The sequence below is a fragment of the Centrocercus urophasianus genome, unplaced genomic scaffold (genome assembly GCF_019232065.1).
Source record: "Centrocercus urophasianus isolate 14NV4802_14NV808 unplaced genomic scaffold, USGS_Curo_1.0 seq_9, whole genome shotgun sequence".
NCBI lineage: Eukaryota > Metazoa > Chordata > Aves > Galliformes > Phasianidae > Centrocercus > Centrocercus urophasianus.
The window spans coordinates 29,200,287-29,224,806 of record NW_024885532.1 but is presented as its reverse complement, the minus strand read 5'-3'; the positions used below and the strand labels follow the sequence as shown (position 1 = coordinate 29,224,806).

Genomic DNA, 24,520 nt, shown 5'->3' with positions numbered 1-24,520 from the left:
ATTTTTGGGGTTAATTCAGAGTGAATGTTTTTTGCATAAAACAAGGGAAGTGTGGAGGGGTTTGTGCTGCAGGGAACACTTGTGCTGCCCCAGGCCCTGCCCTCTGACAGGCCGACACCTGATAGCAGAGGGAAAGAGGCAGCAAACACAGCATGCTCTGATCCCTGCCCATGATCTGTAAGAGATGGAAACTGGCTGAAGCTATTCCAAAATGTTTATTTTCATTTCACAGGTAAGAAATCAGTTTCTAAGGTTGGTGTTGCTTGTGGAGCCAAGGGACGTAAAGAGGAGGGTATCCTTACACACAGTAAGGGAAACATAGAGGTGTGAGTGTCCAATTAGGTCAGTCAGAAAGGAAGAAGTGTTAATAATTAAAGACAAAACTAGAGAATGGAAAGGAAGGTTTAAAAAAAGAACAGGTAAGCAAGTTGCTTATCGCAACAGCATCTACTGTTGAGTCAGAAAGGTTAAGGAACCACCATGGTAGAATTAAGAGAAAGAAGTATCTGTAAATGTATTTGTGGTTCAGGAAAGTGTTTATGTTAAAGATCACATTGCAAGTAGTGCCTAAATTATGTCAGTAATAGACCAGACTAACAGCAGATTGGTCTTTGAGAGCAAATAGGAACTGCCACACTGAAAATTCCTGCTCCTAATTACATAATCAATGGAAACACCATCTCTTCTATACCATGCTGCATTTAGACCTTGCAGAAAAAGAGACTTTTAAACATTTCATACTGCAAAGGAGACAAAACCAAGAAAACAGAAGGGTGATGTGGTTTGCATTTGGGCCAGGGCCACCTTGTGGGATGCTTCTGGATCCCAGCTGCTGCCTCCTGCCTCTGTGGGGAGCAACAGGACAGGCTGGGGTGTCCTGGATCAGGGCCCTGGGATGGGAGGAAGCATGTGGGCCTGATCCTCAGGGAATGTGGGCATCATTAGGATAGGGAGAAAAGAGGAGAAGCTGAGAAGTCTTATGATCTCAGCTATAATGGCACACAATCATTGTTATCCATCCCCGGAGACTCTATAGCAATCAGCATCACTGTATCTGGTGATGAGTGAGTTCCAACCCTTCCCCTTGCTGGCTGCACTTATCTGCCCTCTCACTTGGGCTTGCTGTGAGGATGGTGTGAGAGATATATTGACATCTTAGAAGGAAAGTGAGGGAAGCCCAGAGTGCGACCCTCAGTGTTCGAGTATTTTGGAGCTGGGTCTGTGCACTGTGGTATTTAAACTTCATACCAAGAGGAAAAGAATGACAGCTGCCATTCAGCCTCTCTGCATCCCATCCTGTGGGCGACCCAGTGCAAATCTTTTAGGCATAAATTACTCAATGGAAATTATGCTTTGAGTGGCTTGGGGATGGTTCCATCACTAATCTCCTCTCTGAAACAGGCACGCAAAATTAGAGGCTCTGTCAGTGATTTGGAAATTTCCTGTTTTCAAGAAATTAGCTAAGTTATGTCAGGCTAGGACATTTGGGGAATATGTTACATAATTTTATGTAAAATACAGATAAGGATATACAACAGTACTGGGAAGGACATTCGTTTAGAGGATTCTCATGACAACAGCCAGCTTGTTGAGGGATGGTGCCTGTAAACTGGAAGGTGAAGAATAGGAAGAAAGTGCTGCTCAGACTGTGCTTCTGGCCCACTGATCCCACGTGCTCTGCTCAGAGATGCAGGCTGCGTTTTCACCCTTGCAGCAGGATTTGTTGCATCTATGCCACGTGAGGCTGTAATGGTACAGATTGCAAATTGACTGACAGAGCGAGATGTTGGGGTGTGCAAGGGCAGCCGGGTGAATGATGGAACTGCACAGGCCTAAGAGAACATCTCTGACAGCTCCAAAGCAAAGTCAGGTAAGGGATAACAGTACTTTGAACCTGGAAGGCACAGTTCAGCATTAACTGGCTAACCCTCTGTGAAATCTCTAGTAAGTAGTTGTGATTTTTTTATTTCCAGATAACAGCCTAAGTCACAAACCACTCATGATTTATTTACTCTCATGAATTCGGTGAAGAAACTGAGGATGGGAGCTGGGTGACACATCCCAAATATTGTCACAGATTCACAGAATGTCTTGGTTTCAAGGGGACCTTAAAGCCCATTTAGTTCCAACCCCCTGCCATGGGCAGACTTGCCACCCACCAGATCAGGCTGCACAGTTATATGTGATTTTATGCAAATTGCCTGAGAACCTTTTCCCAGAAATTCAGACATGCTCTTATCTTCCATTTCGACACAGTTTGCAATGTAAATCTGTATTCCCCATGCATGGTTATTTACCGATCTGCTTCTGCTTGTTTTGCTTTCCATCACTAGGTGGCAATATCTTAACAGTCAGTTGCAAACAGAAGGCAAAACAAAATGGTGCAGAAAAAAACGATTGGTGCATTAAACTGAGGAGGGGGATTTCTACCGGTTTACCTCTAGCTTGTGGTGTTAAATCAGGTTTGCTAATGAGATGTTATTTTTTGCTGTGCTTTCTAGTCAATCTGCTTTTTATGTCAACTCTCGGATGTTTTTTTTACATTAAATTTTGACATTGTGGACATTTAGAGTTCAATTGATGTGGATAATGATTCTGATTTTCATTCTAACAGAGGACATTAGCAAAGTATGTGTACCAACTGCTTCGTTAATGTTCAGCGTGAATTGTATTATGTTATATAAGTTATAGTGAGGAAAACAGAAATAAAGTCTTCTAAACATTTTAAAGTAGGGATAAAGGTCATAAACTCAGTGAAAGCCAAGATGAAGAAAAATCCCACCTCAGTACATCTGAATACCATGGTCGTCCTCTGATTCAATCTAAAAATACTCCTTTCCTATTACTGACACATGGGCTTGTCACTTCACAAATACTACAAAGACATGCAGTTGTCTTTGTGCTGTGTTTGGGGGGGGCCCCCCCCCCCCCCGAAACCAGAATCAAATCAAGTACTTAAACACAAGTTTCTAGCAGCAAGCCTCCAATTGCACTTTCAGAAGGCCATGGACGTAACGTAGGTCTTGTGTCCTAGCTGCCGGTCTCAGTGAATAGTTCACATGCTTTAGGGTAGCTGAAATGGCACTGAATGCCTATATTTAGACACCCGAATGCCATGTCACCAAGACCAGTGTCCATCTGAATGCCAGCACACTCTTTTCTAAAGAGGTTCCAAGCTGTTAAAGAAGGGAATGTGAAATCATGACTGCAGTGCAGCATATCCAGGATATGATAACATAATAGATCCTTTCTGGACTGATCTGCTTTGTGTGTTCTGCTGGGCAGTCACATCAGCCTGGAAACCATTCTCCTGAAGGAACCTGACCATATCAAAGCCACGGAGACAGTAACCTGCAGCCACCCCTCCTAATTCCTCTGGGAAAAACCTCCAGCCACCCCTACTGTTACAGAAGCTCCACCTATATATACCCCAGTTGTTATTGTGGAAATCAGAGGTAAGGATGTAAATCAGCAAGTAAAAAGCTATCTATTGCTTGATTAGCACTGAAGTGCTCCATATCTTGCAGAATCACAGTGTAGGAGAGGCTTTGATGTAACTGGACTGAATCATAGGATCACAGAATCACAGAATTGCTCAGGTTGGAAAAGATCTTAAAGATCATCAAGTCCAACCACAACCTAACCATCCTACCCTAACTCTAACAACCCTCTGCTAAATCATGTCCCTGAGCACCACATCCAAACGGTTTTTAAACACATCCAGGGATGGTGACTCAACCACCTCCCTGGGCAGCCTATGCCAGTGCTTAACAACCCTTTCTGTAAAGAAGTGCTTCCTGATATCCAGTCTGAACCTCCCCTGGTACAACTTGAGGCCATTTCCCTTCGTCCTGTCACCTGTCAGCAGAGAGAAGAGACCTGCCCTGCTCGCTTTGCGCTGTTAACAGATCTTTGTGCACTTACAGTCACTGTGTTTTATTGATGGAGTTTGAACCAGTGTCCTTAGAGATGAAATACATCATCACCTGCTCTATAATTTCAGGCTCATTCTGTTAGCAACAAATAAGGAACACAGTGTTCTGCTTAGTGGTTTGTGCAACTAGAAGAAAATCAGTCTGTGAGCACTAGGAAAGAGAGCATAGGTACAAAATCTGAGCACAGTTTATACGTTCTTACTGTTGTTGTCATTCCTTAGAGGCTTGAGCTCCTCTTTGCATTTAACCTCAGATTGTTTAGATTGCCAAAACCAAATCAACTCTTTTCATAGCAAACCAAAAGGAGCTCTGAACAATTGTGCAAGCACTGTGCTATAATCATATTGCCATATGCTTTTTTAAGGATTCTTGCAAGCATTACTCAGAACAAAGAGGACTGAACTGCCTGCATAACTGTTTTAAATAGTAGTCACTAAGAAATGTGAACAAAATGGGTACCTATGCCACCAAATATTGAAAATCTAAATAAAGTGCCTAATTTACCAAAGTAGCTACCCAAAGTATCATCTGCAGACAGTGAAGACAAATAGGCTGTTTTGGAAAGTAATTGCACTCTGTACCGGAACTTTTGGGAATCTTGAGTCATGCCAAAGGCAATAACCTCCCAGCAGAGGCATCTAAATTGGATGCCTGCAGAAAGAGATTGTGAGTACCTCTAGCACAATGTATTTCTGTTGGTATTTTTCATTGTTTGACTGAAAGTCGTGGAAGTCTATCATTTCTCAGATGTGTTGCAACAAAAATCACTGTTCACTCAGTGCATTGGTCACAGGAACACACCTGACTGTGGTGGAAAATGACTTCTCCCAACTTATTTTTTCCAAAGCTGGGGCATGGAAAGTCCACTCGCTTTGCTCAGCCACAAAAGCAGATAATCCGGGTACCTGCAGCTCCTGGATATGTGCTACCTCTATCTTGGAAGGAAGATGAGAGAGCTGAAAGTGACAGCGTGTCACAAGTGCAGAGTGTGAGTTACCTGCAAATGTTTATAACTGAAACATGGCTTCTGGTATCATGGTAACCAGCAGGTGCTCCATCATGGCAGACCTACAAATAGTCTTACATTTTGGATCTTTGATTTGTTTTTTAGGTGCAAAAACTGTTACATTGTCATTAACTTATCATAAACTCCCATGTAGCAATATCGTAAATCAGCTCAGGGTAGTTGTAAATACCTAAAGCTGCAATATCCATCATCAGAGAGCTTATTATGCTGACAGATTTTGAATTCTTATGCCAGTCTGTCTTTCAGATATGAAATACATCATTAAACTCCGAATATCATAAAGCCAGCAAGAATTAAAGCAGAAGCTGTATAACTTCAAAACTTCACAGTCTTGTCAGTCTTCCTGGAACAAGTTCTGAGCACCATGCTAGAACGCTGCTGTTTCTGCCATCTCTGTGTTCTACTTGGTTTGGAGTGTTTCCAAAATGGTTTCCAGCCATGGTTTTACCTGTGAGGCACCTGGGGGGCAGTTTCTCCTCGTGTAGCTCATCAGACTGATGGGTTGTAAACACTGTTTGGTGCACTGAAAGAAGTTATGTAGTCTGGACCCCTGGTTACAACAACTGTGAGATCAGGAGGCCTTATGTGAAAAGATGTGTTTCGTACGAACTCTTAGAGACAAGGCAGAAATGCACAGTCTAAGAATGGTGGCATTTTTTTAGAGTATACTTCTTGAAATCCATAGACCAGTTAACTGTTTTAGTACAACAGTGTGTTTTGAGTGGAAATGCACAGGACAAAGTGTTACTCAGAATTCTGTACAGTGAAAGCAGTGAGGTTCTGTGCTGTATGTTAATGCTGTGACAGGATGTAAAAAAAGATTTTTATGTATGAAGTGGAATGTCTCAAACTCAATTCCAAGAAAGCTGGTGAAAAGGTGCTATGGAGTAGTGCTGCCACTCCAAAACAGAAGACTGAATGTAGTTATCCTACAAGGCAAATGCAGATAGGTATTGGGCGATGCCCTTACATCCCAGACACAGATTCTGCTTACAGCAGTCAAAGCCAGATGTCCTTGGATGGGACAGCTCAGGTACTAATACCCCAAACAGCTGTAAATCCAAGGAGAGATTGTACTGATTAGGCTTACTAACTGATGAAGACCAAGAAGGATGAAGGACAGAAACATAATTAAATCACGTGCTTACAAGATAATTTAGGAATGATGATTTGCTTGCAAGACGATTTGGAAAGGCAAACTATGAAAAAATCAAAGGAGCTGTTGAGTGACACTGAAGAAATCAGGTACTTGTCTTTGGGGATGTCTGAAATGAATTTGAAAGCACCAAAACCAATCAACCAACAAAACCTGGAACTTCTCATGCTGCCTGGAAAGGAAACATGAGAAATTTATGGCTTGGAGGTTAGAGGGTGTAGAATTAAGGTGAGCACTATCAAAAGTTCAGAGTAGGGGTGTGTGAAGGAATGGGAAGCAAATTGTTGAGAGTCCTTGGCCATATACAATTCTTAATCCAGAACACAAATTTTTAATGGTCTGGTATTCAGTGAGGATGAGAGAAAGAGTGAAATAAGATATGACTGCTAACAAAGTGAATGCCTTGCCTTTAGGCTCAATAAGAACCAGACCTTAACTAGGGAAACAAAAGTAGGAGGCTTAACAAGTGTATCCATTATTAGGTAAAAACAACTCAAAGTCTTTAATTTCACGTACAAAAAAAAAAACCAACTTTCCTAAGAATGGAAAGGCAAGCATGTGAAGTTGCTGGTCAATACGTTTTTCTGTTGAATCTGTCAAGAGACATAAAGGAGAGAAACTGCAGAATTTGTGAGGAAAAAATGATCTGTACCAGCAGAAGGACTGCTTGACAACAGCCACACTTAAGGCTTTGAATCAAAATCTGGTGAGAGATTATAATTAAGGTGGTAGATCTAACTGAAAATTGGATAAAATGCAGTATGGATTTGGGAAAGAACAATATTTGCAAATTAAGCTCATATCTTTATTTTCAGCAAAAGAATGTGATAAAATTAATGTATCAGTGGTTTTTAGATAAGCGTTTGATGCAGCACTACAAAGGTGCTTATCTAAATCCTCGAACACGGGTATTAATACAGCATTTGCAAGAATGGATGAGGGCTTCCAAACCTGACTGGTGCTGTCTGCTGAAAACTGAATCAGTGGGATGAAGTCATCAGTCCTAGGTCTTGGGACCAGCTGTATTTGCCATTAAGTTTAATGTTCATGGTGAAAGCTTGGAGTCTGCTGGTTAACAGGTGGTGGCCTACAGTGAAGCATTGCCAGGGTTGGGGGAACAGACAGGGCTCTAAGAAAAAGAAACTGTGGGCCCAGAGTGATATAAAGGGGGTGATGTTTAGCAGGATGGGGGGAAAACTGTTCAGATCTCTTTGGTAGCTGCTGAGGTCCCCCTTGAGTGTAGAATCATAGAATGGCCTGGGTTGAAAAGGACAACAGTGATCATCTAGTTCTGTCCCCACTGCTATGTGCAGGGTCACCAACCACCAGACCAGGCTGCCCAGAGTACTCCAAACATTTCTGATTACACATCTTCAAGAAAGGGTGTCAACTGGCTTCGAGCGCACTCAGTTTAGGAATTGAAAGAAGGTTTATAAAGAGAGTTTCCACAACAGCCTTCCTTCTCTGCGGGCACGGAACCTTATCTCCATCTGCAGTGTGTTTACAAAAGGCATCAAGCGTGTTTTCAGTGAGAACCACAGGAGTTTGGACTTGGTGACCCTTGTGTGCCTCAGCTTTCAACCCAAAGATTGAATATTCTGCATGCTGAAACTAAAAATAATCTGGAAATATAATCGCTGGCAAAGCTTTTTGAAGAATCAGCAGCGAACAGACTACAATTTGGCTCAGTGACTGTAATTACGAGATGCTGCAGGAAATGTGTACCACGAAGTGAGAGAAGCGCTGTTATTCCCAGAAAACAGTATCTTGAGGGATGGTACCAAGATTATGAGAAACAAAACTATTTGGGTAACTGCCACTTCTTATTTGTCTTTGTTAAGACGTGCATAGTGATGTGCTACTAGTATTCAAAATAAAGCCTTAAGAATGAGAAACGTGTAGCTGGCAATTAAACACTTTGTAGACAATGCACAGTGGTTAGCAAGCAGTGAATATCACCTCTTCCTCATTTTCCTCAATGCAATCACTTTGTTCTCTTTCCTTTAAAAGAAAATGACATTGTTCGGGATAAAAATGACACCAAACTGAGAACTTTGAGAGTGGTGAGGTGCTGGAACAGCTGCCCAGAGAGGTTGTGGATGCCCCGTCCCTGGAGGTGTTCAAGGCCGGGTTGGATGGGGAGCCTGCTCTGGTTTTAGATGTGGAGGTTGGTGGCACTGCATGTGCTGGGGGGGGGGGTGGCGGTTCGTGATCTTGAGGTCTCTTCCAACCCTGGCCATTCTGTGATTCTGTGAGCGTTCTGTGTCTCCATCGGAGGCGAAAGGCAGGCAGGGAGCTGTCGGTCTTGTTTGTCACTGGGAATGCAGCTCGCCGTCTCTCGTCTTTTGTTTAAGGGGGAAGAAAAAAAAAAAAAAGTCACGAAAAAATGAGAGCACGTTTCTCTGTCGCTGAGAGAGAAAAGCAGAACCAGCCGAAGCGGTCTCGGTGCCCTGAAAGTGTTTCTCTTGTGCAACCGGGCTGGCGGCGAGCCCCGTTTCTGAGACGTCACTGCCATGAGATGATGGGCGCAGCGCTGCTTTACCGCAGCGTGATGCGGTGCTGTACGGCGCGGCGCGCCGCTCGGGCGGGCGGGCGGAAGGGGAGCAGCTGAGCAGAGCGCGCAGGGGAGGTTCGTTAGAGCTTCTCGTTTGCCCACCGTGCAGCGGTCCGTCCGCGTGCGGTTCCCGCGGCTGCACGCAGCCGTGTGCCGAGGAGCTCCGAGCTGGCCCCGCGCTTGCCGGCGGAGGCGCAGACGCGCTGACGGGAGAGAGCTTGAGCCCGGCGCAGCGCACCTTCCCGGGAGGCTCTCGCTGTGCTTATGGAATCGGCGCCGGGCTGCTGCCGTGGGCGGCCGGAGCGGAGCTGCCCGCTGGAGGAGTGCGATACGTGAAAATCCACATTCAGGGCGTGGGGGAATAAAAACCTCCGCAGATCAATTAAGTACGAGCCCCGAAGGAAGAGCAAAGGACAGAACCTCGTGGTGTGTTTTTGTTGTTGTTGTTGAGCTGCTTTTTTTTTTTTTTTTTTTTTAATGAGCTTACCTACCATGAACGGAAGAAGTGGATCTGCGGAGACTTCATTTCCTCCTGTGACCCCTCGTTTACATCACTGACTGGTGACAGTCACAGCTACATACACAGTACCTGCCACTTCAGCTGCTCAGAATTAGAGAAGCTTCTTTGTATGCAGCAGACATGGCTAGCCAGCAGGATTCAGGCTTCTTTGAAATCAGTATCAAATATTTACTGAAATCCTGGAGCAATAGTGAGTAGCGGAAGAGTAATCTTTTCGTATTACGCATTGCTTGCTAAATAGCTAGGATAACCTAAAGGATGAGATCTTAGCATTTCTGTGTGTTTGTCTTGTGTAAACCATCTAATCTTGCTTTTACCAGCTCTGAAAATCAGTGTCAGATTTCAGTAGGTTTCATTAACTGCAAAGACCGTAATGAGATTATGCTCGATTTTGCTTGATTGAATTCTGAAGTTAGGCTGCTTTCTGGCTGTCTCTGTCAGTGCACTGCAGGAGTGCATTCCACACAGCATTTCCTGCCTACGTGTTTATTTGATTTGTTCAGCCTTTATCTAAATATTTTGGAAAATGCTGCTTAATCACAAGGGTGTGGCGTTGCTCAGAACTTGGGATTTATTAATTGTGCACCGGGGACAAAAATCCGATGGTTATGCTTTAGGTTTGAAAGTCGTTAGATTAATGTGATGAAAAGCAAAACATCAGCTACTTATAGCTGCACTTCCCACCCTCTGTGCTTAATTTCAGAATCTTATGCAATATTTCCATCCAGAAAGAATCTGTCTGTTTACCTCATCCAAGCTGGGTTCTGCAGGATGTAAACAAATGCCATTTTGGTCTTCTTGGGTCTTTTCAGTATTGCTGTTCTTAATGTCTGTTGCTGTGTAAATCAATCACCCTTCAGATTTGAGAAATATAATAAGGTTTCTGAATAACATTTAGTGCTTGCAAATGTATTCCGATTATGTAAGGCCATGGGATAAGTATCAGAAATCCACTGTTTAAAATACATGAACAGCATATTCCTTTTCCATGTGAGCTTGCATTAACAATACTAGATCTCTATAATTAATTGTTTTACGAAGAGGATGTCTCTGGAAAAATCCAACCTGGTTATGTATGCAGTAAGGTTCTGATCATTATTTATAATTTAGTAACTTCTGCATTATAGACTATTGCATTAAAATGCTGTGGTATAAACAGAATGGCAGAGCCTGCTTCATGCAAGGCATGTGTCTGGGTACCTGCAAAGAAATGGAAATAACTGTTGGATAAGTGGCATGCTAGGCTTGTCTTCATTAAGTGATATCCATAGAAACTCTATTTTTCCAGGTCATTTGTAACCTCAGTAACACTGTAGTGCTTGTTTGAATCTGTTTTTCTGCCTCAAGTATGAAGCCACTAGGGAATAATGCAATTACCTAAGCAGCATTGCTTATCTGCCCTATTTTGTGCATATTCATTCAAGTCAGTATCACAAGGGCTGGAGGGGAATTTTGTGATTTAGCTACCTTTTTGGACTAATGTTAATTAACAAGTGAAAACATCAGTGTGTATTGTGACAGCACATTATAACAAGCTAGACCCAGTTTATGACAGAAGAAAAACAAATCACTTGCATGATGGAGACATCAACTCAGTTCTGATCAGTTCTGGCACTATTTTTGTAATGTATTGCTGAAACTTTGAGTAAAACCAGCACATAATATAAAAAATACTACATTATGAAGGGAAGGATGACATTTTAATCTTTTTTTTTTTTTTCCTCTGCGTTGATGTTGAAAGTATTGCAAAATATCAGAGATGTTTCCAGTCTGAAATCAGAACTCCTGAAGTGAAATAGGTTTAGAAAAACGGAGGTGTTCTATGAATAATTGGTGTTTGTGACATACTTTTAGCTGATAAACATGCTTTCTACTGTATTTGAATAAACAGTAAGAGAAAATAGAATAAATTAATGCAGATTGACTTGTTGCCAATTCTTTATTTCTTTCAGACTGGAAGGCTGTGTTTATAAATCTGTACATATCCTTTCTAGCTGAAAAACAAACAATTTGATAAGAAACCGTCAGGGAGTTCAAAAGACCTAGGGCTTTCTTCAGCTCTGTTATGTGCTGGGTGGAGCAGAAGAAAACACTTCCCTTGCTTGGAGAACGGTGCAAAGCCTGCACATGCATGCACAGGGACATGTTATTCAGAGAATAGGTGCTGTGTCTGCATACCCAGGAGCAGGAGTGAGCTATAAATTACTCTGGGACATTTTACCTAATCAGAAGAGGTCTAACATAGTATTTAAAAGAAAAAAAATGGTGCAGGTGGTTAAGTATGTCTTGCTCAAATGTTAACAGTAGTAAAGGTCCTATCCGTACATGTTTTTGTGAATTGGTACCTTGAAACAGTAGCTGTAAATAGTGTTTATCCTTCCTGTGCTTTATAATCTAGCTGAAACCAGTCGTTTCCATTTCTTTGTGTTTTAACTTCACATAGAGCAGTGACATTTTCTAATAGATAGCCAGCTGCACCTGTTGCTTGTTCCATACCATGAGATATGGTATGGATAATCAGTTGCTCTGATTTTCCTGTCTCAGGTCTTCTGAAAAGTAGCATTCTTGTAATTCTGGCCAGGATTTCTGGTTAGTGCCATACAGCTTATGTAGAGATGTTCATCTAGGATGATTCTTTGTTTATCATGCCATTCAGCAACCAGCTAAGGCACCAGTTAATTGATGTGTACTAGAGTCAGGTCATTTGAGGTAACTGTTAACTCTTCTCATCAGGATGGTACAGTCCGTAATGTGCTCTCAGTGAGCATGCCCTGCTCTCTCTAGGCAACAAAAAAGCAGAGTCATAGTCTGGCCTTTGAATCATCCCACCAAACAGAGACCTCACATTCTGTGTGTAGCTCTCAGAACAGACTTTTGCTCTGTACGTGTCAATAAGATGCAGTGCACGCCATGCAGGTCTGAAAGCTGTTCCTGTAATGCGCTGGAGATGAGATCAGAATTAGGATTCTCTGGATGGAAAATGTTCAGCTTCTTTTTTTTTTTAGGTGGTACCATTTATGGCTTGAGATTTTCTTAAAAAATGTAAGGGCTTTTGCTCAGCTCTGTGTTGCTTATCAAATGCCTCATCATTTACATTACCTCTTTTTGAAAATATTGCTAAAATTGCCGTGCTTACTCCAGGTGAGCTGTACTCACTCAGGCCCACTGGGGTCACTAAGATTGCAAAAACAGATCAGGACTCACTGAAAGTGGGGCAGAAAAAAGGTTGTGGAAATATCATCCAATAGTTTTTAAAATAAAATCTGTGTTTTTTTCAAAGAGTGGCATATGTACCCGAAAGTTGAACATTTGAATCTGCTCCTCCCATTGAATTTTTTGCTTTTTGAATGATTTGGATGGTGAGATTGAATCTCAACTTAATTTGGAAATCCATTTTCCAAATTCATACTTTCAAAAAGAAATCATCTTGAGAATAATAGTTTGAGAATAAATCAACAATAAGCTGAAGTGACATCAGAATAAAGTGTAGGGAAATCTGTGGTAAATTCTGCTTTTTACGGTTTGTAGATATATCTGCAGTTATGTTTATACTTCCTTCTTGGACGAAATCAAGACTCAAGATCTGGATGGCTTGCTTGTGCTCCCACAGGTCAGCTGCAGTGGGGGCTGGTAGAGCTGCACTGCACTGTCTCCTAGTTACTAGAGATAGGTTTAAAGGTGACTCATGTAATGAGATGAGGGGGCACGTTTTGCATAGTGAGCATTGTAGTATTATTTTCTGCTTCTTGTAGGATGGAAGGATGACAACACTTGTTTCTCAGTGGTTTGGAATTATTCACTTTTGAATGTAATTTTTTTTTTTTTTTTTTTCAGTGCCCTTGTATGTAATTGAGATTCTGGTTAAAGCCTTTTTCAGTACCAGGACTTCAGGCCTATACTTCCATATCTTCTTCCACAGTAACCACACATCCAAACTGAAATCCCCTACAATCATACTCTACATTTTGGTGCTGTACACAGCCCGTTGCTCAATCCTCCTGTAACTCCATCACTCTGTACCCCCATCTGCCCGGTCCCTGTAACAGTGGCTGTCAAAAGCCACTCAGTAGCATCAGGGACAGCTTCATCCTGGGACCACATAGGCATCTGCATAAGCTATTGATTGCAGGGCTCAAACACATCAGCATCCCAGAGTATTCCTGGAGGACCTGTGCCAGCTGGACTAGTGTCCCAAGTTGAACATGGCACTAGCATCCACACAAGTTGTTTTGACAGAAGGGCTAAGGTGTGAGAGAAAGTTCTTGATGGTCAATGGGCATCCCATGGGCTTGTTGGCTGCCAAACAGTCAGCCATATGCTGTTGAGCTCCTGAAGCAATGTTTCTACTGTGTCAGAGCAGGAAGAAGGACACTTAATCTTTCATTAAAATAGTGTGATACACTCAGCAGTAAAATTCACCCTTTATACAGGCAAAATTCATCTGACAGGGATGGGATTACCTCTTGCCTTTTGGGTGGCTTGCAGCTTGGGAAGTAGCCCGAGTCAAGTGGGATGTTTGGCTGCAGTGAGTTGGGCAACAGGCTGATTCTGATGGTGATACTGGGACTGGGATAGAACCATGCTTGGACCTTCTCTTGCTGAGTGCTGAGGTGTCAACGCCAGTACGCCTGGAGAAGGCTGGCCACATCTATGGCCTTCACCATTAGAGAGCCCTAGGATGAAGGTTTGGACTGCTCAGGCTTTGGATCAGGCCTCTGGCTTGGATAGTGGACGTTTGATCGCTGTCTGTATCAAGCCTAGAGTTAGGGTGATTAATGTGTTCTTCAGCTGGTGTAGTCTGCCTTTGTCAGCAGAAACATGACTTGCCTAAGAGTGGTCGCTGTTGCCTCCCAGTGCAACTTTGTAGTTATCTTCAGATCAGATCCTCTGCTCCATAGGGCTGTAAGAAAAGATTTTAAAGCAGTGGGGTGTTTGTGTTCTGGGTGTTTCCCATTTTAGAATTTGTATTTTGACGTTGTTCCTCCTAGAAATAAGGAAACATGGAAGTTTTGTGCCTCTAGGGACATGAGAACTCTTACAAAAAGTACTTTGGTTTATTTTGATGGTGGTTGTTCTCTTCAGGACCTTCCAGAATTGTTTCTACCATATTAGGAGGAGAAAAGGATGCAAGAATCAGAAACGCCCTATTGCAAAATTCAGTTTATTTACAGAATTAGATTGCTTGTCTTTAAGAAGTTTGAATTATTGTCATAAGCATCTATAAATAGTTTGAGTACTGCCTTAGTGCATAAATTCTTGCGGCTAAGCTTCAGTCCTTTTCTCAAAATGTAGTCTGGAGACTGAGCATAAACTGGATAAACTGAGTACTGGTAGATATGCCATTAAGTTCAAATCTTTTCATTTGTTGTAAAAAAAAGAATTGTTATAATGTTGGTGTCTACTTTGAGTGATGAATCTGTGATATGTGATGTTGAAGTAGTCTTGGTTTATCACATTACCAAGAGTTTGGTTTTTTCTCCAGCACAGCTACCACTCAAAAGCATTATGGAAGGAACCAACATTTATTTCTTTTTTTTCACAGAAAAAGCAGTGATATATGAAAGAAAGTGATAATGAACAGGTTACCTTGGGCGTGTAAAGCACACAAAAATATCTGTTGTTAAGTAGTAAAGGATATTTGCACCAGCATAAACTGAAAGGCTGTTCAACGTTTCCTTTGCACATCTATCACTTCTGATGTACTCATTAATACGTCAGATGTTCTCCTGTGTATTTCCACTGCAAATAGTAGGAAAAAATTTCTGCATCTCCAGAGTTGCAAATGGTTGTGCTTGTGCAGTGTTATTTATTATATTCATTCTTGATCATTGTAAGCCATTAGTAAGTGCTATCACACAATGATTTCCTGTAGGGACTGAGCCCACCACGAGTAGATGTGGATTTGCAGGAGCTGTGCCTGGAAAGATCAGTCTCACCCTAGCCTCTTGTCCCTGTACCCTTTGTTCCCACCCCTTTTCTGCCTTTGTAACTCCCCATAGAGTTAACATCCTGACAGATAAACTGCCTAAAATGTTGCCAGACATGGATACAGGGCTAGAAGCAGGAGGTGATTTTGGCAGATTCCTGCTATTACGTTTGTTGAGCTGGCAAAACATATTTACTTTCTTAAGCTTCCCCTCTTCCTGCCCGCTTCTGAATTTCAGAGCTAGTTCCTTCTTCAGGCCAATCTAACTTTTGCATCCTTCTCTCCTCTGCTTCAGCACGTCAGCAGTGGAGTTCTTGTTGCTATTGTTGTTTCTGTGAGAGATTTGGTCTGCAGAATAATTTGACAGAGGTAGATAGCTGAATTATTTGTTAGTAGTTGATTTTTCATTCACTGCAGTTATCTAAACTAGATTTGAATCAATTGTCCGTAGAAGGAAAATCCTTTCTCCTTAGGTACTTTCCTCTGAATCTTTCCTCTGAATCCTTTGGCTAGTGCTTCAGCTGAAAGGAATACTAAGTATTGTGTTCAAACTTTGCAGCAGCTTTTTCAGCCAGTTATTTTAAGTTCTTACACTAGTTATATTTTAAATAGTTTAAATGGAAAGATGCTCAGTAGTACGACAGAGCAGGGCAAGACATCTGCCAACAGTCTTGTCAGCCTGCTGACAGCCTGAAACTAGGAATGACGGTGAAAGGAGCTACAGTTTGGTAGTGGGGAGCAAAGGATGCAGAGTAGTGGGAACAATGGAGACCTTCAGGAGCTATAAAACAGAATGAAGGGACAGCCACCTCAAGTGTAAGTATACAAATATGTGCAGTCTGGAAAACAATCAGGAGGAACTAGAGCTTACAAGACTGAATATCACTGCAGTAACAGTTGTGGGATTAATAGGCTGGAGCTCTGTGATAGTAGGTGCTGGTTCTTCAGGGAAGAATTGAAGGGAAGATGAGGAGCAAAGGCTGCTATCCTGGTGAAGAAGCTTCTCGTAACTACAGAGTTCTTCTGTGGAATGGTGGATGACTGTCTGAGTTCGTGGGTCAGAATGAGAAGAGAGGCCTTTACCCCATTTCTGGAGCTATTTAAGGCTAGGCTAGATGGTGGCCCTGGGCAACTTTGTATAGTGGGATGTGTCCCTGCCTATGGCAGGGAGTTGGAACTGTAGGTCTTTAAGGTCCCTTCCAAACCAAACTGTTCTGTGATCCGGCAATACTGTGACTTTTAGGGTGATGTGATGACAGGAATCTGTTACAGACCACCTGATCAGAGTGAGGAAATAAACAAAGTCTTTCTGAGACAACTTGAGAAAGCCAGTGAATTGCAGGTACTGGTTCACACAGGGAATTTTAACCTCTTGATGTCTCCTGGAAGTGAAACCTTGTGGGAAACAAGCAGTCAAGAATTTTCTTCAAGGGTGCTGGGAATCATAAGATCACCAACGTAAAATCATTTCCAACCTCCAAGATCATCCAGTCCAACCACCCAGCTACCACCAGTGTAACCACACTAATCTGTGTCCTTCAGTACCGTATCTAAACATTTATTGAACACCTCCAGGGATGGTGACTCAAGCATCTTGTTGGGCAGTCCATTCCAGCACCTGACCACTATTTCAGAGAAGAAATTTTTCCTAATATCCAGTCTGAGGAATAACAGCTTGGTGATGCACAGCTGGATATTTTGCTCACTAACAAGGAAGAGCTGGTTGGAGTTCAAGATCCTGAGGAAAGTGAGGAAAGAAGTTGGCAGAATACAAACTGTGGACTTGAGAGTAGCTTTCAGCATATTCATGAACCTGACCTCTTAGATCACCACTGAAGACCAAAGGAGCTCAGGAAAACTGTTGGGTCCTTGAGAACAGCATCTTCCAAGTGCAAGAGCAGGACACCCCAATCCTTAGGGGAGCAAGCAGTCATGTGAGGAGACCAGCTTGGCTTATCAGGCTCCTCATGGCTGAGTTCAGTGCTAAGAAGGCATTGGAGGTGGCAGCAGGGATTTGTTTACAAAGAAAGAATTTATACACATTGCCCAGGCATGCAATGATGGTGCAGAGATAGCCCAAATTATCATAACATTCACAGCTGAGGGATGACAAAGGTTTTCTCTTCAAAGCCAACAGCAAAGCCAGCTGATGCAAGTGGCTGAACGAAAACCCATCTGAGAAACATGGGCCTCGTGCTTTGCTGTGAGCCAAGTAGCAGTGGCATCACCAAGCTGTCAAGTGCTGCCTGCTTCCTCCTTCACAAGAAATACAAAGGTCACAAATACAGAGAGACGACCACTGACATCGATGCTTGTGCACAAATGTCAAGGTCATACGTGCAATTGCAGGGCCACTGAGTTTCAGCTTTCCCACAGCTCAGCAGGGAGATTTTGCGGTGCTTTTCAGGCCTCTAGTTTGAAGAGAAATCTGAATGTGTTTTGTACATCTTGTGGGATTTCTACAGTGACACACATCAGTTGTCTCCAGGGAGATGAATCCCTGGTAAGAAGCTTAAGTCTGTAATTGCAACTTTAGCAAAAATTTCAGACATAAAAAATCCAGACCCATCTGAGGGACAGATACACAATTTTTATCCCGAATACATTCTATACTTTCAGAAATTTGCTGTCAAATGATGCATTAATGCATGCAAGTAAAGAGGTGACTCTAAGGGGGTTGGAAGACATGATTCTTGTATAGTCCAAAGTGAAGATGTTAGATGGGTTAGTATTATACAGGAATTGATGAAAAGATTGTTACTGCTCTCTGCTTTATTTCTGATTGTGAAGTTACAGTTGGTTTTAGTTTTATTTTGGAAGACTTGACTTTGAAAGACTCGTAAGTATTCCTTTGAGTTCTTAAGTAACAGTAGTGCCTGACTCAGCACAGAAGTCTGCCAAAGGTATTGTTTTGCAGGAATTCTCTTATAAACCATGATACTTACACTAACATTTGCTCCTAATCTCTGGCTATTTAACTCTCCTGTGTCTCTGTGGCTTTGAAGAGTCTCAGTTTGTATATGGAGTAAATTAAACTTCAAAGAAAGTCTGTTTATCTATTTGTTTTGATATTGATTCCCTTGAGCAAGTTTTGTTAAGTAGAACCATACATAATTATCTTTCTTACTGCATTTCTGATTGTTATTTATGAATGTCACTAAATATCTGATCAGTTTGCCTTTTTAATCAGAGGGATAACTGTATAGAATTTCTATCCAATGTTCTTCCATGAGAGGTCTGCAGATAGGTTTGTTTCTGCATATATTCACAGTAGTATGTTGTATATTATCAGAATTACTCTGTGAGGATTAGAGAAGTGTCGTGTGTTCAAAGTAGTTTGAGGTACCTGACATCACATTTTGCAATTTAGCCCCTTATAATTAAAATTAATTTAGCCTCCTTTCTGCTTATTCAGTGAGCTGCCTTTTCTGAACATGTTGACCAAATCCAGCAAAAAAATCAAGAACGGGTAAAGATACTGAAGTTCCTGCAGTACTTGTAAAGTGAGGCTGTTAGTGAAGAGTAAAGAAAAATAATAGCATGGGCTTCTCAGGAATAAGAAAATCCATGCTGTGAAAACCTTTGCAAATGTTCCAGCCACAGGACAAACTGCAGTCACACCTTTGTAAGGGAATGCGCACAAAACTTGCAGTATTACTTATTTTAGAAGTGTTCAGAAGATGAACATTGTCATTTATTAGTTCAGATGCAGGGAAACTGGTGCAAATACCTTGCAAAGGTGTATGTTATAATAATATTAACACAGTGCTTACCATCTGGAAGCTTTACAGACTTGAATTCTTTCAGCATTATTACATGCACATGCAAGAAAGATGTATGAGTCCTTTATTCATATTCCTGAGCAAATTAAGATAGAGAAATTAACCAAGACACACAAGATTACACTTGCAACCTGGGTTGGAACTGGAAATATAACCCCATCTTCTTTTCCTTTGCTGCAAGAACCATTCTTCTTCCAGATTGTTGGTAGCTAAATGGCATACTGTGAATCATGACTCAACTAGTTATTATTTGTAATGAGATTTTTAATTGGCAGTAAGTAGTAATTTTAAAATTGCAATGTCCTTGGATTATTTTAATTTCCACGGGGTGCATATTTGTTGCTACTGATGCCTCAAGTGAGGAGAAAATTACTTAACTATAATTCTTTTTCTTTGAAGGATTATGTTTGAAACAAATAACTTCAGCACTCACTTTATCTGTGTGCCATCAGGATTAGCAGAATCAGAATCACAGAATGGCCTGGGTTGGAAGGGACCTCCAGGATCATGAATCTCCAACTCCCCTAAAAGGGGCATGGCCACCAACCTCCACATTTAATAGAAGACCAGGCTGCCCAGGGCCCCATCCAACCTGGCCTTGAACACCTCCAGGGACGGGGCATCCACAACCTCTCTGGGCAGCCTGTTCCAGCACCTCACCACGCTCCTAGTAAAGAATTTCCCCCTGTCATCCAACCTAAATCTTCCCGCCTTCAACTTTAAACCATTTCCCCTTGTCCTGCAGTTACCAACCTTTTCAAAGGGTTGATTCCCCTCCTGTTTGTAGGCTCCCTTTAGGTACTGAAAGGCTGCAGTGAGGTTATCCCACAGGCATTCAAGGCCAGGCTGGATGTGGCTCTGGGCAGCCTGGTCTGCTGGTTGGCAACCCTACGCATGGTGGGGAGGTTGAAACTAGATGATGTTTGAGGTCCTTTTCAACCCAGGCCATTCTGTGATAGTGGCTCTATAAGAAACTTGCCTTCTGTGGCAAGTACAGTAATACTGGAATATAGTGGAGTAATTAGAATTGTTACTTCGATTAATTTTTGAAGGGACTTCAAAGATGACGTCGTAGTTCCAGCCCTGCTGCCATGGGCAGGGACACCTTCCACTTCACAGAGTCCCACCATGCCCAGTGTGAAGAATTCTCTCACAGTTGGTCATGGGGGTGAGTGGGGAACAGGAGCTCTGCAGCCAGCTGCCTTGTGAAGGTGAATGCAGAAGGAAACCAAGGGTGGAGGGGAGTGAATTTGTTTAAAAGCCCAAGAAGGACTGCTCCCGAGGATGAAGGGAAAAGAAGCAGAGGATTTGTCATGGGGGAAGATTTTGGAAATGGGGAATGGTTGTTTCCTGGGTAGTGGGACAGGAAACGATGTAAAGGAGTGTGAAAGAGAGCCAGCAAAGGGCAGACTGGAGAGGGGCTATGGAGAATAGCAGGGACAGGACTGGGATGAGTGAGCTGGGTGCACAAGATAAGTGTGCCCTTGTCTGGGCAAGGAAAGTGGCAAAGTGGAGCCTGGAACCAGAATAGGGATCTTGAGGTGGGAGAAACACAGCAGTGAGCTGAAACCAGACTGCGAGAGTCAAGAGAGAACAGCCTGCAGATGAGGGAGGTGAGAGACAGAGACCCCTCCCAGGCACAGGTTTCAGACCTGGGGCTTGCTCCTGCCTGCTCCTGCCTGCACAGCATCCTCCTTGCCCCCACGCCCAGGGCCAGCAGCAGTGTGAGTGAGGAGTTACCAGGGGAGGGGAGCAGTTGTGTTCTGGGGGATGGACTCTAAGGTCTGTTTTACTTTGTAGGGATTTGGAATGAGGCTAATAGTATATGGGTGTTGATAATTAGCATATGTAAGTATCTGCAAAGAAAAAGCGGATGAGTGAGAACATTCAAGTGAAATGAGAGGGCATTTATCGTATCTGAAAAGGCACTTACTGTGGGACCTGGTTAGTGTCCCTGGAGATAGGCTTTATTTTTGAAATGTGACAAACAAGAATGGCTGTGTTTTTAAACCGTACTGCAAGGAACAGCTCTTCACTGGAAAGGAAAGGGTTGGCTGTCTTCTGTGACTGCAGTGAGAGGTACTTGCACCTCTCTGGCTGCACCTGTGCAAATTCCCAGCTGTGCTGTGCCCATAGTGAGAAATCCTGAGCTCTGTGGGCTTTGGCGGAGCTGCTGGGAATGGCAATTAAAGGGAGGGCTTTTTTTCATTTCTTTGGCTAATCCTTCATGGAAAGAATGGGAGCGTCACACTACTGGCAACCTTGAGATTTGTTTAATTTTAGCAAATTCTTATCAAATCAATATGTTTTTACAATGGCTTCCTGCCTAATATTAATACCATTATATATAGTTCACCATACAGACTGTTATTGCAGTATGCACTGATTTTCTTGTTACAAAAAGCATGGTGTCCTGCAAAGCAATGAAGTAGTTTCTACAAAGTTGGTGCCAGTTATTTTAATCAAGTATTTTTCTGATTTATGCATAAATAGAGATATAATGCTAGTGGGCCCTTCTTGCACAGCAAGCACATATCCTAAACATTTACATAGTAAATTTCAAAATTATTTGTACATACTAGTAAAGCTTGCCTCACTTAAATGCCATGCATTAAAAGTTAGACATGTATCATTATATTTATATCCTCAGGGCATGATTTATTGCCATGAACTTTTATTTTTTGTTACATGAAATCCAGAAGTGATATTTCAAGGTGAGATATTTTACAGTTGAACATGCTTACCTATTTTATAGGAGCACTTGAAACATTAGGCTGGGAGATCTGAATCTACATGTGATGTATGCGTGTGTATGAACATGCATAGTGTAATTTGCTAGTTAGCACAGAAAAAGGTCTTCAGAAAATTCTCGTGACACAAATGATCAGTGATCGATGACAGCAACACTCCCTCGGTCTCTTTTTTTCTTGTTTTAAACCATGCATGAAATAAGTTGCTCTTACTGCAGATAGTTGGCAAAGGACGACTCATTTGGTGCGTCTGTCCTTATTCTTCTGCCACTACAGGCAAATAAATGAGAGGTTTGTTTCTGTCTGTTGAGTGACTGAGGTGGCCATTTGAGTGTGAATTCCTCTGTGTGCTGGAAAATGGACATACAGATTTTTATACATAAGTCAGAATTAATGAGCAAGTGGATATATCAAGATATGTGCCTGAAATCTGTATAAATACATGAATGAGATAATTCTATTTCTTTAAACAGTGACTTGTCTCAAGTGTCTTGCCCCTCCTCACAATATTTCTTTCTCTGTCATCTTTCAAATCTGATATCCAAATTCTGGTTTGTCTGTGAGGAAAAACAGAGTGAAGCAGACCCATGCACAAAATGCTGAGTCCCAGGGTTTTCTCTGTGCCTTCACTTGAACAGAGAGTAGGGCCAATTAGCTTGGGTCTGACTGCAGGAGGGGGAATCCATCCGTGTGATTTTCTCTATGTGCCTGGTATACATGAGGGTTAATTTTAACATACCCAGGCTCTTTAAAATAGTCTGCTTCAATGTAATCCTTCCACAATTTTATTCATTCTCTTCCTAAAAGTAAAGAAAATAATGTGTGATAAATATTATTGTCACAAATGTAGCATTTACTCCTGGTTAGAATGAAGGAGGGTATAATAAATTAATACATGTGAAAATTCACTCTACTGGTCGCCATCCTGGAATCTTTTTATCCCATGCAGAAGACTCATTTAGTCTGGATTAGTAGCTTGATCCTGGTTGGTTTGGACTGAGTACATAGAAATCATAGTGTCCACAGAATAATATTTAAAAATTCCTTTATATTTTTTGCACATTGTTCCCCTGTTGCATGGTGACATTTAATTTTGCGAAGATACAGCGCATCAAGACAGAAATCTCTTTGCCCAGAGCAGTTCCTTGGGGGCTGATTCTTGTCCTACCCTTTGTTCTGCTCTGTAGGACAACAAATGGGTATATAACTCCAGAAGCTCCATTCAGTTTATGGAGATCTTTGGAGACATGCAAATTTCACTAGCACCTGCTGTATTTTGTGTTCAGAAGGCAGCCAAAGCCATAACTGCTATATGTGCCCTGAAGTGTCTTGGTTTTAATAGTCCAAAAGTGTTTAGCATGGCTCGGACCCCAGAAAATAGGTGAAATTAAGGATCTGGACTGGGGCCAGACATGCAACAGCGGTAACACAGATAGGGACAAGAACAGAAGTAATATACAAACGTAGGCCCTCCCTTGCCCAAATACTTTTATATTTCATATTAATTTTAATGTTATTTAATATATCACGTAATGTTTTAATTGTTGCTCACCGTGAGTGACAGTGACTGAGCTACAGTCATGCTTGCTGTTACATTTAATCTCTAATTCAAAGTGCGTTGGGTTTGTTCTTCAGATTTGACAAAGCTTGACCAAGCATAGCATGGCTAATCCTTACCATTCCAGATGATGGCCAGAAAACAAAAGCTTACCTAGCAGGGAGTTCAGAAACTCTGGAGTAACATTAAGTATTTAACCCAAAGCTACCTTGTTCTGGGTGAGTTCTGTAGCCATTAAACTCTTATGTAAGAACTGGTTACAAACAGTTTACAAAAACAGATTCTCTGCTCTGCTTTGTACACTGGGTATACTGTCCAAGTGTGTGGGGATGTGGCTGCAGGAGTGCTGGGCTCCGCAGCCTGGCAGCGCTGAATCCAACTGGGAGCTGATTGCTTGGATCAGTTTTCTTGTTTCTGACCTATGTGTAGGGTTTAAGCACCCAAATGTGTCGTTGACTGGAGCAATGACTGGCAGTGTCTCAGTGATGCCTGGTCCCCACCATGGTGGTGGTTAGCTGAGAAGATAGAGGACATACTGACAATGTCAGAGCCCCTTTTTCCTGTGTATATGGAAAAATGTCAGTGACAGTCTTTAAACTCCTAATTTATTAACAGCCTTGTGCACCATTTCAGGTACTTGAAGCTTTGTATAATTTTGTACATACTTTCTTACTGACACCCAAACAAAGCCATTTATTATCAGTGGGTTGCCATGGATCACATGGATCTGGGAATAACAGCCCATTATGCTAATATAGCTTGTCATTGTGTCTGATGAGAAGTGATGTCCCATAACAACATCTCATGTTTGGAACTAATAGAATTTACAGTAAGAACACAGTTTATGAAACAACACTGGCACTGTCTACGCTGTTTCCTTTGAAATAACTTTTTTATTCTATACTTACTTAGAAAATCATTTGTGTGTTTTTGGGGTTGGTTCTGTTTCTAATTTCTTTCTACAAGGAGAATTCGTTTTTACAGAAGTGTTCTGGCCTAGTTACTTAATGGTACAAATATCATTATCTTCTCCTGTCCCCTTGGAGCCCGCACTTTGTATTATGAAGTACACCGTGGAACAGAAGCAGGACAGTTTACTGGATGCAGTGAATTTCTTCATGCTCTATAGAAAAAGAATGAAAAAAATCACAGCCAGTAGATAGAATATCTAATTGTGTCTAATTGTGTAATGTCATTCCCACAACCTTCCTTGTATGCTCAAGTATGAAACTGAACTTAATTTGGAGTGTGCTACTGTAGAGGGAATCTTGAATCTTTATGTTGATTCAGCTTCCTTCAGTAGCAGGCAAGC

The 24,520-nt window shown here is 42.0% G+C and overlaps 1 protein-coding gene across 1 annotated transcript in view; it reads left to right on the top strand.

The window, feature by feature from the left end:
* The first annotated feature begins 8,984 nt into the window (after positions 1-8,984).
* Positions 8,985-24,520, top strand: part of FRY (FRY microtubule binding protein) — a 160,017-nt gene continuing 144,481 nt past the window's right edge. The window contains exon 1 of the mRNA XM_042839018.1: positions 8,985-9,382. Coding sequence (XP_042694952.1) covers positions 9,313-9,382 — 70 coding nt within the window. The 5' untranslated portion in view covers positions 8,985-9,312. The remainder of the gene's footprint in view (positions 9,383-24,520) is intronic.